Genomic DNA, 15,791 nt, shown 5'->3' on the forward strand with positions numbered 1-15,791 from the left:
CCCCGGGGTGGAAGGAGAACCCAACTTTCCCAGCGCGGAGCAGGGAGCAGGTCTCTGGCAGGCTCCTACCGGGGCTCGTGGCACCGGGACCACGTACGGCTGTCCCGGGATAAGCAGAGCCTTTCTCTGAACGTGCCCAAAGCACTGCAGCCAGTGGGGCATCCGCAGGAGCATCCCAAACACGGGGCATCCCCGGGAGCCGCCTCCCCGCCTCATCCCAGCGCCCGGTGCCCTCCTCTCCTGCCGCCGGCCCCCAGCCCGGCGCTTGTCCCCGGGGAGCGGCCGCCGCGGGGCCCCAGGTCCCGGGGAGGGCCGGCTCGGCGGCCGCAGCTCCGCGGGGCAGAGGCAGGTCCCGCTCGCAGCCCCGAGCGCCGATCCCGGCCAGCTCCGCGGCTCGGGGCGGGGCGGGGCGGGGCGGCGCGGGCCGGCCGGGGCAGCCGGCGCTGCTGGGATCAGAGCTGCGAGCGGAGCCCGGTGCGGCCGGCCTCGTGTCCCGGAGCCCCCGCGAGTCGCTGGGCTGCGGTCCCGCTCATCGCCATGGAGAAGTACAAAGGTGAGGGGACGGGGGCGTCACGCGTGTCCGTGTCCCGCGGCAGGCTCGCTCGGGGACCTGCGGGGGCGGCGGTCTGTGGGGGGTGACAGACCCGCTGACACGGGACCATGCGGAATGCTGTCCCCCCGCGTGGGAAAGCGGCGGAGGGATGCGGGGACAGCTCCCGAGGCGATGTCTCCCGAGAGCGGGACCGGGATCAGCTGCGGGGAAGGGGGTCCCTGCGAGTGCGGGCCGAGCCCAGATCCTGGGGCCGGCAGGGCTGTCCCGCCAGCGGGACCGGGCGGTGAGGACGGGGGTCCCGCTCCGCGGAGGAGAAGGCGGACGGATGGTGGGGACGGGAACTGTCTCCCAGGGGAGATGATCTCCGCCAGCGGGGCCGGGGTCAGCTCGGGGATGGAGGGGAAGCGGTGCCCGCCCGTGGGGCCGGGTGCGGAGAGCGATGGGGAAGGTGCGGGGCAGCGCGGGCAGCTCCCACCCGGGGATGTGAAGTCCCTGCGTACCTGCCCCGGGCACCGGGTAGGAAGGAGAAGGAGAGAGAAGTGGGAACATTTCACGTTTTATCCGATCCGGAGATCGAGACCTTTTTTTGCCACTTAAAAGCAGCGGCTTGTTGCGGGTTTTGGAGCCGCTCAGTTCTCTGACATTGCCCGTTCCGTCTTACGTCCTAAGCTGCCCATCTGCGTGGACTTCCCACCCTCCCAGGATGAACGACGTTGAGTGTCCTGTTTTCTAAACGCAAATGGTTTTTGGTGGTTAGGGAGAGGGTAGGTGAGCAGCTCCCAGCGTTCTCCCTGGCAAGTCTCATCCGGACCGGCTGTCACCCACAGCCCATTTATTTCCCCTCAATCAATGGCTCTGGCGCTTCCTGTGTGATGCTGCTCGGTCATGAGCACCGAGACTGGCACATCTCAGCACCGTGCTGCTATGGGCACTCCTGGACACTTTTCAAACATGAGCGCTCCTTGCCAGCTGAGGCGGGATGAGGTGGGATGAGGTGCCCGGGCACGGAGCACTCGGATGCGTGCGGGCGCTCTTTGGTTTCTGCTCCTGCTGATGTGTAGAAACCTCCCCTGGAGGAGGCGGATCCACGCCTTGTGTAGCACGGAGTAAGTCTGCGGTAAATCTTACCTGTTGACAGGAAATGGGTCTCTCCTTGTAACTGCTGTCCTCCTCACGGAACTCGAACATTTAAATGGGGAACTTGGTACTAAAGAAACGTATTTCTGCCAGACCACATTTGTACTTACTACTGTCAAACCAGAAGGGTTTGCCGAGACCTCAGCCGATGCATTTGAGCTAATAGTGCATTTCCTAATGTTGAGGAATCACATTGTGTGAAGTTAACTAATCATATTGTGTGAAGTTAACTTTTGCCAGGACTGTGTGTTTTTTTCACTGTGCAATGCTTTAGCATTCTGACAGGGCTGGCACTGTGCTGCCTGTTGCATTTTGATCCTTTTCCTCCTTACAACTGGTGCTTTACAGGCCTGATAAGCACAATAATAACACACTGCAAAAGCGATCTTAAGGATTATATTACAAGTCAAATATTGTATAGTTGGCTTGGTTTTTTTGGCTTTTTTTCCTATCCTGGCAGGGTCTGCACAATTCCATTCAGTTCCAGTAGCAAAGCAGTAGATTCATTAAGATTCAGCTATGTTTTGTATATTGTCTTTTTAAATATGCACACTGCTCCCTCAGAGCAGCGGGGATGTTCTGCACATGTGTGATGAATAAATAGCGAGCACAACTGATGGTGGAGCCCTGCCAGTGCTTTTTTGTGTTGGTGCTGACTGGTGTGGGAGCGGGGGTGCTAATGAGGCACTGCCAGCCCTGTGGGGCAGCCACAGGTGACAGCGCAGCTGGGTCAGTGCATGGGAGGTGTCCCCAGTGTGGGGGGTGACTGGAGTCACCTGGGGCTGGTGAGGCGTGGGGGAAGGCTGGGCTGGAGGAGAGCATGTGGGAGTTGGGAGCCTTGAGTAGCAGGTGGAGAGGGCAGACAAGTGGGTTGTTATGAACAAGCACGGGGGATATGTGCCTGTTCTGGTGGGGATAACTTGTTGATGCCTTGCTATGGGAAGTCTTCATCCTTGCCACTAGCCAGGCAGAGTGCTTGTGCAGGAAAATCCTGTAATGATAGAGGTGGATGGACTCAAAGAGGAGTGTTGAGCAATGAATTGGTGTTCTGACGAATTTGACTACAAAATCTGTCCTACTGCTTACGAAATTAAATTTGCAAGCATTAGCAAACAGCAGCATCTATCCTTTAAACACAGGCAGGGATGTGCAGTAATCCAGACTCTGAGGTGGCACGTGCAAGTGTCTCTGCTGTTTCAATGGCAGGTGAAGCAGCCACAGGAATCTGGTTGGGTGGAGCGTGCAGAGCCAGGTGGGGTGGGAGGCTGGGGCTGGTGACTGGCAGGGTGGCACCAGTGGAGTGGGAAGAGCTGGGGCTGTTAGACTTGCACGGTGGGAAGGGAAGGAGAGGTTGTGAAACTCTCCTGGGAATGGGTTTCCTTTCCCAGCCACTGCAAATGAGGTTGCAAGCCCAGCTGCACAGGGGGACACTGCTGCCTCTTGACGCCTCTTAGGCTGTTGAAGCTGTGAAGGATAATCTTGATGTGCACGAGGGGTTTGTTTTTTTCCTGCCAGGCTGCCCTAAAGAATGCCTGCTGTTGGTGAAGATGCTGTTTACAAAGGAGCCTTCTCCCTGTGATTAGGGATTGTGTGTGAGCCATAAAGAGCAACAGACTCAACAGCCCAAGGGGACAAGAGGGAGACCTGCAGAGAGCAAGTGTGACCGAGGGTGGTCACTGTAGTGACAAGGACAGAGCTGTTGGTCTCTTGCTCTTGCTCCTCCTCTGTTTCCTGTGAGTGCTCTCACCCCTTTCCCATGTGTTTTGCCTTTGAATATGGCAACGTCCCAACTTGTGCTCCCTGTTCTAGGGGCATTATGGCTTCTTGCCTGCTCCTTACCACGCTTGTCAGACATGGCTGGCTGGTCTGTGACCAACCATCTGCAGACCTCGGGAGGGGAAGAGGTTCTGAGTGCACTGTTACTGCTGAGGGGTGTGTTGGGGACACCTTCATTTACCCTCCATCTCTGTCAAGTCCTCTCAGACTGACACCCTTGTCACTGCAGTCATGGGTGATGCAGCCCTATGCTCATAGTCTAAAATCTTAAGTGATGTGAATGTGGAGACTTCGGTAAGATAATTACTGTGTTTTAAATGTATTAGAGGTCTGAAATGGAAATTGGAGCAACTTCCAGCCCAGCTCTTCAAAGAGAAGTGTGCATTCATGTTTTACTATCTCTGTTGAGCAAAGATTGAAGCTTCACATTCCTTGTCAGAGGGTCTTTGGAAGTGTTTGCAGTTCTCCCCCAAGGAGATGAACATTGTTTGTAGAAAGAAGTGTTTGCTTGCTAAGCTAACATGTTTTAACTGGGAGGGGAAAGGGGTTGGGTCTGTTTAGGACTAGGGCACGTGTCCTTTTCCACATGTTCCTGCACATACAAAGGGATATGCTTGGGGTTAGACTGAAAAGTGGGGACATGAATGAAAGACATGAGCCCTGGTAACAATCTGAGGTGCTTTATATAAACTGTTGGTAATCAGAGTTGGAAATGGATTGATTCATATGAACAAAATCTGGTCTGTCTGCAGGCATATGTGGTTTCTCCACAGCTGATTGTCCACACAGCTGTTGTGTTTAACTCATTGTCTTGGTGTGGCAGCTGGAGAAAGCAGGGCAATGTACTGCTCTGAGCCAAACCCAGTAAACTTCCAGCTGCTGGGCTGAGCCTTCTTTTAAATGCAGATGAAAATTAGTGTCATGCAGAACCTCATAACATACACAGTAACTCTCACTTATGTGATAGGGACCCTGGTTTGTTTTGGGGAATGGAATGGGGAGTAGGCAGCAGGAGTACAGAGTTATTTACTCTGCAAGGCTTGAGGACATGAATGCTTTTTTCTGCCATTGAAACCACAGCCTGTCTCAAACATCTGCCATGCCCACCCTTCCAAGCCATCCCACCTGTGCCAGTACAGTACTTCTGTCTGTTCTAGCACAGCTGCATTTCTTGTTTAGACAGGGCACAGGAGGATGCTCTGAGTTGAATTACGTGCACACAAGGCTCTCCAGTGCTCCCCACACCAGGACAGGCTCACTGCAGGTGGGCTGTAGGGATGCTGGCTTCAGCCCCATTCCGTGAGCAGCGATGGCCCTTGGGAGGTGTGCGTGGAACTGCCAGGTTTGGGGTGCTCCTTTTGCTACCCCAAAATGATCCCTGGGGCTGGCTCCATCGCTTGAGAGTAAGGGGCAGGGATCCATGCAGTGAAGAGCAGGGGAGCACTACCCCTGCAGCTCTGCTGCTCTGGGGTCTGTGCCCCATCTGTGTCACCACCAAAATTGCCAAGAGCCTTGCTCCTAAAGCCAGGGGAGAAGCTTTCTTCCTAAAAGAAGGAAGAAAAAAAGAGAATAAAAGCTAGCTCGCAAGCTCTGAGCCTTTGGGTATCTGCTTTTGGAATGCTCTAGACAGGGCAAGAGCTCTTCTTTTGCCTTTGTGTGTAAGCAAGTCTCGTTCCCTTTCCTCCCCACACCTTCACCTCTCCTCCAAGCTGGCTCCGAGTGCCCGGCTGAGGACTGGAGACACTGCCTGAATGAGGGTATTGTTCCTGGCTTCTCACTGATGGCTTTCATTGAACGCCCACAGCCAGGAACACAGGGAGTGTCTATGCAAAAATGCTTGTACTGCTTTATGCTGGGGAATGGCTGGCTCTGTCAGCTCCCAGCAGCAAGGAGGGCTGGGGGCAAGCAGGCAACTGGGCAGCTCGTGTCACCCAGGCTGTGCAGGGCTGTGCACCAAAGCAGCTCAGGCTTTAAAATCTGAATTCTGGACACCTGCTCAGCTGCATACTTGTTCCTCAATGTTTCCATCTCAACATACAGTACATATGAAGGATTTAGTGACTTGTCTGAATCCCTTAAGATTTCATGGCAAATTCAGGACCCGAATCCCAAGTTCCTTCATCAATGGCCAATGCTGTCCTTGCAACCATCCTCCCTAGATCAAGAGAAATTAGGGATGCTGTTCTTTAGAGAAGTCTTTGTAAACTCTAATTTGCTGTACCCTGTGGAAAGGCAGGATTCATGTAATGCAGGGAAGTGCATCTTCAGGCAATAGCAACCAGAGAGCCCAGAGCTGTAGGGAACGTCTTGGGGAACCGAAAATAAGAGGTGCACCTATGATCAGAGGTGATGCAGAGCATGTGCACCCAGGGCATAGGTGTTCCTCTTTGAAGCTGTCTGGCTGAAGCACAGATTCAGACCCAGCAAGTGAACTGGGATCCTACAGTCACACAGCCAGTTTGATGACCTGCATATTATTGTTTACTTCATCATGGAAGTTGAGTCATTTGTGCTTTTCGTTTGGGTCAACAGACAAGACAGACTGGTCCAGTCTGTGCTGCAGCCTGTCAGCCCAGCTCTGGGTCAGAGATGTGTCTGACAGGGTCTTGTTCCAAGGAAGTGCTGGTGCAGGTGTTCATACAGCCACTTTCTGAGCTGGAGCTGCTGGGGTGGTGGTGGATTGGGAAGAAATGTCAGTGAACTGGCAAATTCCCTGGCAGTAGCTGAGAGGAGGCATTTCCATTGTAAGAGCTATGCTGCCCTGTGAAGAAGAGGGATTCAATTTGGGAACTTCTTGCTGTGTGCTACAGTACCTTGTGTGAACTGGAGGAATGACTGTAGAAGTTCACAAACGAAAAATCTGTTCAGAAGTGTTCAGTAGGAAGCCGCCAATCCCCTGGTACCCGACATTCCTTTTTTATTTTTTTTTAAATAAAATTACTAGATTTACTTGAATCCAGGGAGCAGAGCTTTAGGAGGGAAAAACCTCCAAAACAAACAGGAGTTGCTAAGGGTGGCCAGAGGAGCGGGGGCCTTGGCGAAGCTCAGCGCAGCGGTGCTGGCGCGGTGCCCCCCGTGCGCCCAGCTGGGACAGGGAACAGCCCGGGCTGCAGCCACCCAGTGCTTTGGCTTGGGGCTGGCGGGCCAGGCTGGCAGAGCAGCCCTTGCTTGAGAAGCTGAGAGTGGGGCAGTTCCTACCATAGGCCTGGGAAATGTGCTGGGTTGGTCTGAAGTTCAAAGGACAAGGGCCAGGACTTATTAAAATACATTTCCCCTCTGCTGACCTATCGCTTTCTCCGTGGGCAAAGTTCCATAGAAAGCAAGCCTGAGGATGCTTCGAGGCATGGCAATGTTGTCTTTGGTTGTAAACAGCTCTGTCTGGAAGTAAATACCTCAGAATTATGGGATTAGACTGAAACTCCCACGTAACATACAGACTTGGCCACTTGCAATTTAATAGAAGTATTTCCTCTCCTTGGGTGGACTGTGCTCTGTGTTGCCTAAAGATTTTCTGATCTTTTTTTTTCTTTTTTACATTTTGGATCTGCTTAGGATAAAAGTATAGCACAAAGCTTAGAAAAAGCCTGGGAAATAGAGAATCACAAGTCTTAGCTGGCAGTTTAGCCTGTGGGCTTCTTACTTCTGAGGGTAGGAATCTCCTCCAGAGATAATGAGGAGCACTAGCTACCCCCAGCACTGGTGTGTTGCATGTGAGGTTTTTTTTACTTCCTTCTGTGTTGTAGGAGACTGAACCTTTTAAAAAATATCTTTAGATTCCCAATTTTGCTAATAATTAATGAGGCTTTCCAGAGCTGGCACTGAGTTTGGAGTGTAGAGTGGCAGCTAAGCAGTTGGGATGCCTTTTGAAGAAGTTTGCATAACACTTTGGCAGCAGTGCTTTGAAAGAGGTGGGTCTGAGCCAGGAGATTCTTACAGTTCATGCTCGAGCCCTTCCCTCTTGGACTGAGTGAGATGGGGAGCAAGTCTTGGTCTGCTGCAAGGAGAGGATCTCTGTCCTGCAGCCTGTGTGTGTTCTGAGGCAGCCAGCCCAGGCAGGGGAAGTGTGTGTGCAGCTCCTGTGAGATGAGATAAGGTATCTGCAAAGAGATCTCTGATCCAGAGTTGCTCTGCATATCTCATCATTGCTATTTGTCACTGCAGAGTATGACAAATATTAAGGCTGGGAAGAATGAGCTGGCTCACAGAGAACCTGACTTGCACAAAGTCACATGATGTCACAAGTGGCTTTTGCTGAAAGTCCTCCCCAAGTGTGTGTGAAATTTGGGGTTTTCTTCTGTTGAGGAATGCAACCAAGCCAGCTGCAGCCCCACAGCCTTCCAGTAGCACTGTCAGTTTGTCATCTCTGGAAGGAACCCATGTATTTGTTCAGACAGTCCCAGTGCCAAACAGCTCTGACTTTTGATGGTCTCGCTGTGAATGAGCTGAAATCAGTAGAATGCAGAGAGACCTTTTGGTGCCTGCTGGTAACAGGTACGTGGTTGCAGCAGTTAGGGGGCCAACACTTGTGGTAGCAAAACATCACAAGTCTGGGAGCTGGGGCTGACTTTAAAAGTGGAGATGTGGCCAGCCCGGACTTGAGCAGTGGCTTGTGACAGCTGGAGGCTGTCTGCTCCATCCATCCCATCAGCAGCTTCATCCAGGCTGCTTGGCTGGGGAACACATCCTGTCTCCTCTCTATAAACCCAGCATCTTCAAGGATCTTTTGTGTTCTACTGCAGTCTCTAAAAATGTGCCACGTAGTCTTGAACAGTGGGAACGTCTGCTCTTTTTATTGTCATGCTTTTCAGGCTTCTCCATGGCTCTGGGGAATGCAGCATCAGGCAGAGAGCTGAGATTGTAGTGTACAGTTCCACATCTGCTAAAGGATTGCCTGATCCTGGTAGCTGCTGAAATGTGATAAAGGAGAAGAGAACACTCAGACTAATTGAGCTCAGTTAACAAAGCAACTGAACTGTCTTTACCTTGCTGTGGTTACCTGGGCAGAGGGGTGGGATGTGCATTCATTTCACCCAACCACAGCCTGGTTTTGTTTTTCCCTGATGGGAATTCAGTACACATGCACAGGGGTGCATCTCTTTTGCCAAGGTGTGAGCTGTGTATAAAGTTGTATGCACTAGGTCTGAGTGGAGGTGCCAGGCAAGCCTGGCTGCTTCCAGTGGTCAGGAGCCCTCCTCCTCAGGCCTGAGGTCACAAACAGCTGGGGACACACTGGCAGGGTGACTCTGGCTTCACCATCCCCTGCTGCAGGGGTCTGGAATCTGCTGGGCAGCAGGGTGGCTACGTGCTTTTTCTCCTGGATTTTTTCAGCCCATGTGGGTTGTTTACCTCATCTGGGGCACGTTGCACTTGGTGCCTGGGGCTCTAGGTGTAGCCAGTGCTGGGCCTGCAGGTGATTTTTGGAGTTCAGCAACCTCACCTGTCTCATTGGAAGACGGTCACAAGTGGCCCCAGAGTTTGGAAGATGGTCACAAGTGCCCCAGAGCTGTGCAGTCACCAGTGAAATGTGCATGTGACAGTTTTGGGTGGTTTTGGTTTTCTCCCACACCACTATTTGTGCTCCACACTTGTGTCTTGCTCCTCTGAGCAGCTGTGCCAGAGCTGAATGCAGTTGTTGGTGAGCCTGTGCAGGGTCACAGTGACCTAAAAGCCAGTGACCTCTGGAATAAGTCAGTCATATCTGCAGAGCAGCTTCTTCACCTTTCACCCACCACTTCATCCAGCAATACCTCCTTCAGCCAGGCTGTGAAAAAGCTGTAGGAAGACATGAGGACTGAACTTCTCATGATGTTCCTAATCAAGGGTTACTGGATTCTGTCTATAAGTTAAGTAATCATAAGACTAAAGAGTTCATAATAAAATCAATTTCTGCTTGCAAGGGCCTGTCTTGTTTCTACAAAAGTCAGCTACCAAACTATTAAGGAAAGCAACACTTGTAAATGATTTATTCTTGAGTAAAGCATGGTATTATTTTGTATAAACACAGATTTTCATTACTGCTTCAACTTTATTCCATTTTCTCTCTACTAGTTGTGTTACAAGAAGCACACACAAATCCATGCACAGTGTCTCCTGCCTTTCTCTAATGAGCAATGTTAGCTGATGATATTATCTAGTTGCCTATATGCCACATCAGTTTAATTTGCTATAGCTAGAGCTTTGAAATTGTCCCCCTCATGAGATGATGCTTCTTGGAAACTAGGTTGTCTTTCAGGTGTTGAAAAGAATTATTGACTTGTTTGGTGTTGGCTGTCCTAATGCATTTCTGTGCAGACCCTGTAACTGATTAAAGTGTGTCAGAAAATTATCAATGCTCCAAGTGTGGTTTGGCATATGTTTGAGTCCATGTGAACTCCAAGGTCTGGTTCTAGGAAAATTCACCAGTAAATCAATCACAAAGTCTATTAATTATGCCAGCATATACTCTTGATTTCTGGGATATTGAACTGTAATTCCGTCTCTGACTGTGATCCACAGCTCTGGAGACGCTGTTGACGTGGTCTGTCATCTGGGCACTTGGATCATGGCAGTTTGTCACACTCTCAGCTCAACAGGCTCTTGCTTTAATCACCAGTACATGCCAAAATACTGATGGACTCTCTTTATATGGGTTACACTGGTCTATACTGAGCCAGTGTGAACTGCAGTGTGTGAAGCAGAGCAGACGTGGCCGAGGATGCAGGTGCTTGAAGCCTGAGCCTGTTGGCATCCTGCACTAGTTAACTTCTGTGAGTGTAGTTTTCCTATCAGGTTGTTCAAACAGATGCTCTCTAAGTGTAGACGAGATCTATTTCTGGAAATTGAAATGGGAGTTGGCAGCGTGGGGGGAAGTGAAATGGCAATCAAAATTCCCATACTTTATCCTAAAGGCTGAATTCCCACGTCTGGCTGAGAAGAGAAACAAATGCTTTCTAGACCCAGGAGGCTCAGCATTCCCCGAAACAGAATGATTTATTTTTAATTCTGATAGTTCACTGGAGCTCTTAAACCAAAAGAGCAGTGACAGTTTTATTATACTTAGAAATAAAGGCAGCAAGCTCTGGGCAATGTTGAGGCTGAAAAACCTGGAGTGCTGTAGGAAGGGAGAGGGCAGGTTCATCCAGACATTCGACCTCTGCTGAGTGCAGCCCAGCCAGAGCATGGCCTGAAATGCAGGGGCAGCACCCAGAGGCAAGGTTTGACTCTGGCTGGAAATCTGTGTTGAACAGCACAGGATTTCACATTCGTGTTTCTTTGGATTGGCTACGTCAGCCTTCCTTCAATTCTTTGGCCTAAATAATGGCATCCCCTAAGCTTATGTGCTGGAGGTTTTTTTTTTTTTTTTTCCATTTGCTGCTGATACCATTTCAGCTATGGTCAGTCTTTTTTTCTTGTGATGGTCAGTTACAGCTCCCACAGGAATGCCAAAGCCATAGGGACTGACAGGAGCATAGATGGGTGTTGAGCACACATTGTGTGAGAGGGACTGAAGATCACAAATAGGGTGTCCTATTAGTGTTGTGCAGGGGATAAAATGGACCATCCTTGTAGTTAATGTAGGCTGTTGGCTGTCCCTTTGGAACTAGCATTTCCCTAAAACCAGGATAAGAGCCACTTATCTGGACTGTTGGGTACCACTTCCAGGTCACACATTCTTACACCTTTGGCTTCTCAGTGTCTCCATTAAAAATGTGTAGGTCTGGATGATGATCCAGTGCTGTCTTTAAAGTATTCTTCTAACATTTAACCCTGATCAGACAATCTCACTCTGACATTCTGGTTAGCTACAAAATCTTTGCAGTTTGCTTTTGTTCCCATGCTGGATTGAGGATTTTTTGGAAATGTTCTGTTTCCAGCATATGTTCTTGTTTTTCCTGATAAACATGCATGTCTGTTGGCCCACATTTAGATGAGGTGGGAAGGGCCAAATTAATTCCTGGTGTTACTGGGCTGACCACAACGATCAGACTGGGTCTAAGATTTACACTGGATTGACTGCAAGTTTTACTAGTTTTTAGTGATATGTTACCTAACTGTATTTCTGGTGCAAGTGAAAAAGGTACCTTTGAATTTAATGTAATTAAAGATGATTTGTTGTTATAGAAGAGGGATGTAGAGCTGACAACTCCTTAGCCAAGCAGACATGCTCAGAATTCCAGGTCCTAATAGCACTGACGTGGCTGACCCTTGCTCCAGACCAGGGTCTGGACTGTGTTAGTTATTTGGACCATGAAAGATGAGGAGATTCTACCACACTGGAGACATGCTCTATGAAAACCCAGCCAAATCATCTGTGAACACTTCAGCAAGGGCATTGTCACCTTCTCTGATCCTCTAGGCTGAAGCCTTTCCAGCTTCTGATGAAATTGTGCTCATGGGAATGCTTGCTTATCCCAGATTCTGGGATGGAATTTCAAATTTTCTTTCACCCGTTGATTATACGATTGCGTTTCCTCATTCATGCAGTTGCTTTTTGTTAGTTATTCACAAATGTGCAGGCCTGCTCTGCCATCATACTGACAGAAGGAAGGAAAATGTTCCGTTTTGAATATGGAAAGGGAGGTGCTGCTTAGCACAGACAGAACTGGCTTCTAGATGAAAGAGTCAAATACCAAACTGTTTTGTTTCAGTTTGAGCAGGACAGGCTTTGATCTAGAGGAGATGACTCAGTCAGTAGCAGGGAGCAATTCTTTATAGTGCATTTAGAAATAAAACCTGAAGATTTAGGCTATGATGGCTTTGACACATCAGTCATAGCATATATTATATGAAAATGAAAACCATAAACATCTGAAATGAAGTGTGGAAACTTTTCTGAAGGGAGAAAAAAAACATTTCTGATATTGGTTGACAAGAGTTTTCCTCAAATCAGAAAGGACTGGGGTGGGGTAAGATCATTCCTATTGCGATAGGAATAATGAGCAATGTGGACAAAGCAGAAAGGGGAAAAACTTCCTGCAGCGCAGCTCAAGCCAGAGGTGGAGCCAGGATGAAAATTGGGATCTCCTGGCCTCAAGTCAGGCTCCATAATCCATCTGTGCTGCCTGCTCTTCACCCTGCCTCGATGCATCATCCCCTTTGTCACCTCTCGCAGCGCTCTGGATCAGGAGGCGGCCGCGGTCAGACCCCGCTCGGTGACTGGGCTGGCTCCACTTGCACAGAGCAGGGATGGCCAGATTCCTGCTACTGAGCTGCTTTCATCTGGAGCCAGGTGACGGCCCTGATCAATGCAGCTGTGTTTTGTGGCACTGCAGCTGGCCAAACAAACGCAGCTGGAGCACGGCTGGGTCTCTGCGCTTGCTGCACACGCGCGTGGAGTGAAAGCCCTGTGGCGTGGCCAGTGTCCTGGGGACGTGGTGAAACACATCTGGCTCCACACCACGGGCTGCTGGCAGTCCCCAGTGTGAAAGCAAAGTGTCATTGGTGCTCATTATTTCTGCAGCTTTAGTCTACATCCAGCCCCTGACCTTCATTTTGTTCTGTGCCACTGCCCTATGTAGGCTAAGAACAAATGGGTCTCTACCTGAAGAACTTTTCTTGGTTCTTTTTGGTGGCTGCACGCAGGAGGTGAATTTGCAGTGAGGCTTCTTTGGCACAGTTGCCTTGTGAAGTATCCTGCTAGTAACAATTTGTTTCTGCTGAGGCTGAGGAGTTTATTTCTCCTCAAACTCATGACCCCACCTCCTCACCTGCACCATCTCTGGCATTAGTTCCCCTTCTAGAACAGACAGCAGACAGCTCTTGACTTTTCACAAGGTTATTAGTCTGCTGGCTTGACTTGACAGCCTGGACAGTGATGGGAGCAGGAGCAGGGTGCTGGGGCAGGGAGCCAGTCTGTTGGGTAGCAAAGCTCTGTCAAGTGGGCTCACTTGGGATGCTGAAGATGTGCTGGTCCTTCAGTGATGCCTGGGAGCAGGATCTGCCTGGTCTGTCTTGTAGACCTGGTCACAGAATTTGTTACAAAATAGGAGTCTAGTTAGATGACCCAAGCTGTACAGGTTTGGAGGTGACAAAGCTCCTCCTAGAGAGAGAAAAGATCCTTTAGGTCATCTAGTTCATCCCGTGGTCTGGAGAGTGTGCATTTTCTGGTGTTCTTCCCATTTAAATGCAAAATATTCCCAGTGAGGTGACTTGCCTCAGTTCTTCTAAGGATTACTCCATAGTCTGGAAGGTCCTGTTACTCTTATGGGTGTGATGTATAAGAGCATCTGATACTCAGATTGGATGTATATAATGGAAGAATCAGATAATTTCCTTGCTTGGCATGGCAAACAAAAGGCCATTTTCACTGATGCCAAAGAACAGCCAGTGCTGTGATGTGAGAACTGGAGACAGTGTGTCTGTATCAGATGTGCTGAGGATGCAGCTACCCACATTCCATGCTGTCACCAAATCAGAGCTGTCCTGGCTCTGGGTCAGAGCCAGCCTGCACTCAGCAGGCAGTGGCTGTCCCACTGTAATGTCATCATGCAATTTGTCAAGCTGGTGTGAGAGTGAGAGCAGAGGTTGTGCTTGGAGAGGGGTCAGAAGCTCAAGGCTTGAAAACAGAAAGTGTTGAGAGTGGGGCTGGAGGGCAGCAAGTGCTGGCCAGGCACTGGCTGAGCTTCAGGCAGGCACCAGGGACTACCCACGACAGGAGGGCTCTCTGCTCCCTGCAGCTCCTGGGGATGCATCCAGGGCAGCCCCACCAGCCTCCAGCAGGGTGTGCAGGTGGGGGACTGACCTCTGGCAGGTGTGGAACAGAAGAACTATGCTCCTTCCTCAAGGAGAAAGGAGCAGGGTCACAGGTGCTTTCGTCCTAGCCTGTGTGGGAGGGAGGTGGCACCTGCTGTCCATCCTGCAGTAGAGAGGGCTGAGAGCTCCCAGATGTCATCACATCCTCCTCTTCCTCTCCAACTTCCCTTTGCACATACCATTATGATGATTTGTTTTGCTGATGCACTTCCAGGAACTAACACCCATTTCAAAGACCTGCAGGGGCAGAAGGAGTTCCTTTCTATGAAGGAGCAGATGGTCAATTTTTTATTTTAAAAATCTTACTTTGGGCAGTGGCTCTCCTGCCACAGAAAAGGCTTTTTCAACCCAGGGATCCTTCTTTTAGATTATGTCTTTCCCCTGTCTTCAAGTCTTTTCTATAGAATGTTTTAAAATGTGGTTTTGATGTTCCCATGTTCTAGTTTACTCCTGTCTTGAGTCCATAGAACTGCCTTTGCTATAAAAGAAGATTGTGAAAACTAATGGCTTTACCCAGTGGCATCACATGAATGTTAAAGGAAAAATGTTTTCTTGTGAGTAGCACTGGAAATGTGTATGTTCTCAAAGAGACTAGAAATGTGGGCTCCAGTCCTCCAGGAAATGAACTGAGTCAGAGGTGTTACTGGGTGTTTTCTGAGTGAAGCAGCTGGGGGACCAGGATAGTTTTACAGAGATTCCTCTCTGATGGGTGGGACACATGCAGTGAGAATTTTCATCTGCAGCCATAAAACTGTAACCTTTACAATCACCTGGGGTTTTTGGACAACACTCAGATCTCATAAAATCGATGTTTATGAATTATAAATAACAGTAAATGTACCTAAAGACTTGGGTGCCATGATGGTTATTAGCTACTCTTAATGTGTGTTGTAACAGAATGTAACTTCACTCCAGAACTGGTGGCAATCCTTGAAGCTATAGGGGTGTCCATACTGCAGTATGGTCATGGAGGTCTCTTAGATGGAAGGAAATTGATGTGATAAACATATCAGGAAACAAAAAGCCAAAAAAATCTGCATAAATTTCTGCTTGCAGCAAAAGCCATACTTTTTAAGCATAGGACAAAGAGATAATAAATTATAAATTCAGCAGGGAACAAGGAAGTCATGTAGCAACTGCAAAAGATCCAAACATATGGAAAATTCAATTCTGTGGAGAATTAAGTCACTATTATGTAATCAGGATCAATGGAAATGAGCTGATGTCAGTATTGGACTGGCTTAATGCATGGGTGGAAAATTGTGTTGTCTCAGAGAGGCCTGCTAATAGGAGTGGAAGCTCCATGTATGTCTCATGGCCATTAGCTGTTGGGTTTTTTTACCTAGCAGGGGCCTGATCCAAGCCCAGCAGGAGTAAATAAGCTTTCCACTAACCTGAAACTCATTTGGGGTCTGAAGGCAGAAGATCTGTATGAGGTGGCAAACAGTAAGAGTCTGGGATGCACATGCACCTCATACTGGTTGTTCAGGGTGAAACTTAGCTCCTTTTTTTTCTTCCATCTGTCTGAACCTTTGCACTGCAGGTTACCTGTCTGTCCCTCCAGGCTGGGCTACAGTGGGCTGTAAGGAAAGGC

At 49.5% G+C, this 15,791-nt stretch overlaps 1 protein-coding gene across 3 annotated transcripts in view; it reads left to right on the top strand.

Annotated features, from left to right (window-relative positions):
* Positions 1-444: 444 nt before the first annotated feature.
* The window catches only part of AFAP1L2 (actin filament associated protein 1 like 2), a 65,595-nt gene continuing 50,248 nt past the window's right edge, over positions 445-15,791 (top strand). For 2 of the 3 annotated variants that reach the window (XM_053984106.1, XM_053984107.1), the window contains exon 1: positions 446-553. In XM_053984106.1, coding sequence (XP_053840081.1) covers positions 538-553 — 16 coding nt within the window. In that variant the 5' untranslated portion in view covers positions 446-537. Of the gene's footprint in view, positions 554-15,791 lie in introns of all 3 variants that reach the window. The other variant, XM_053984108.1, reaches the window with a different exon arrangement.

This window comes from Vidua macroura, chromosome 8 (assembly GCF_024509145.1).
Source record: "Vidua macroura isolate BioBank_ID:100142 chromosome 8, ASM2450914v1, whole genome shotgun sequence".
NCBI classification, from domain to species: domain Eukaryota; kingdom Metazoa; phylum Chordata; class Aves; order Passeriformes; family Viduidae; genus Vidua; species Vidua macroura.